Genomic DNA, 1,347 nt, shown 5'->3' on the forward strand with positions numbered 1-1,347 from the left:
AATGAAAGAAGAAAGTTTAAGAACATTGTGAATAACTAAAAGAAAGCAAAAAAATAAACGATGTAGCAAAAACCAGCTAAATAAAAAAGAGGTGGGGTGTGTGTGCGTGTGTGTGTGGGGGGGGGGGTTATTAAAGAGATAAGTCAATACTCACATATTTTCTTAAGATTTCTTTGGTTTCTGGCATCAGTTTTTCATTGCAAGGGTGAGCAACCATGTAGTAAGTTAGACTCTCGCGCAGGCTCTTTGCATGCTCCTGTTTTTGTTTTACATAAAAATAACAGTTAACTTGAAGTAAAAAAGGAAAAAACATGTTATATTGGTGTAAAAACGCAGCAGGATATAAGAATAAAAAAAAGATAAACACCTGTGAGAGACTAAAAAAAATGAGCCTGACAAAAAACATAAAAAAGGATGAGGTTTTAAGCAGCAAAAAGTTGAGCTACATTACATGGATATGCGATGTGTGTGTTATCAGTTGAACAAAAAAATAATACAAAAAAGACGAAAAGGGGTGGTTGCTATGACTTACGGGTTCGAAACACAAAGTGTTGTCTCCATCATGTCCTTGTACCAACTTCATTGTGAAGATCCCACTATCTGCCCTGCAATTCATAATTATGTTTTTCACATCACTGAAGTTAGATGAAAAAAAAAACTGAAAAGGATCATGCATAAAATTGCTTGAGTATTTCAGTCGTTGGATTGCATTACTCTTTAGTTGAAGAGCACACACTCCGGAAAGACACACCCATGTCAGTCACATTTAGTTGTGATCTCTTGTATGCCAGCTTGAAAGCCGCTTTGAAATTCTTGATTACAAGCTGAGCTTCGTCAGCAATCAAGTCGATTCTGTTGTTTGGGCAGAGGACTTCGAACAATTTCTTCCTAAAGTTAGCAACAACCGTGTACCAGAAACTGTATGAGCTTAAAGGTAAAAACACCTGTACATTGATCCAAAAATAAAACAAAACAAAATTAGCACAAAACGCCATGGTTGACTTTTTACTGAAAAATAGAAAAGACATGGGACTTGCATGGAGACTATAAATTATATGGCTTGTTTACTGGACTACGAAAATACCATGTGAATTCGGTCAAGATGGAATCCTATCATTGTCTCCCTCAGGTGAACAGATAACGCCAATGGAGTTTCAAATGCATTTTGGAATAATTTCTGGAAAAATTTGACCGGATCAAAGATGCATCAATGGCACCAAGAAGGGAGGGGGGCTCGCAAAAAAGAAACAGAGCATTGGATGGAAAAAAAAGTATTGTCTGCACATATTTATGTTTCTACTTACAGCAGTGTCGCATTCGACATAGTATCTTGACCAGTAACTTCGC

General features: G+C 36.7%; 1 protein-coding gene across 1 annotated transcript; it reads right to left on the bottom strand.

Moving 5' to 3' along the window:
• Nucleotides 1–154: 154 nt before the first annotated feature.
• Nucleotides 155–1,347, bottom strand: LOC123178254 (uncharacterized; the record flags this gene model as incomplete). Its single annotated transcript, XM_044591425.1, is given in 5 exon segments — nt 155–256; nt 533–605; nt 715–944; nt 1,085–1,177; nt 1,305–1,347. Coding segments are annotated over 5 exon segments (541 nt in total), but the record flags the coding sequence as incomplete, so codon positions are not given.

The sequence above is a fragment of the Triticum aestivum genome, unplaced genomic scaffold, assembly GCF_018294505.1.
Source record: "Triticum aestivum cultivar Chinese Spring unplaced genomic scaffold, IWGSC CS RefSeq v2.1 scaffold59706, whole genome shotgun sequence".
NCBI classification, from domain to species: Eukaryota; Viridiplantae; Streptophyta; class Magnoliopsida; order Poales; family Poaceae; genus Triticum; species Triticum aestivum.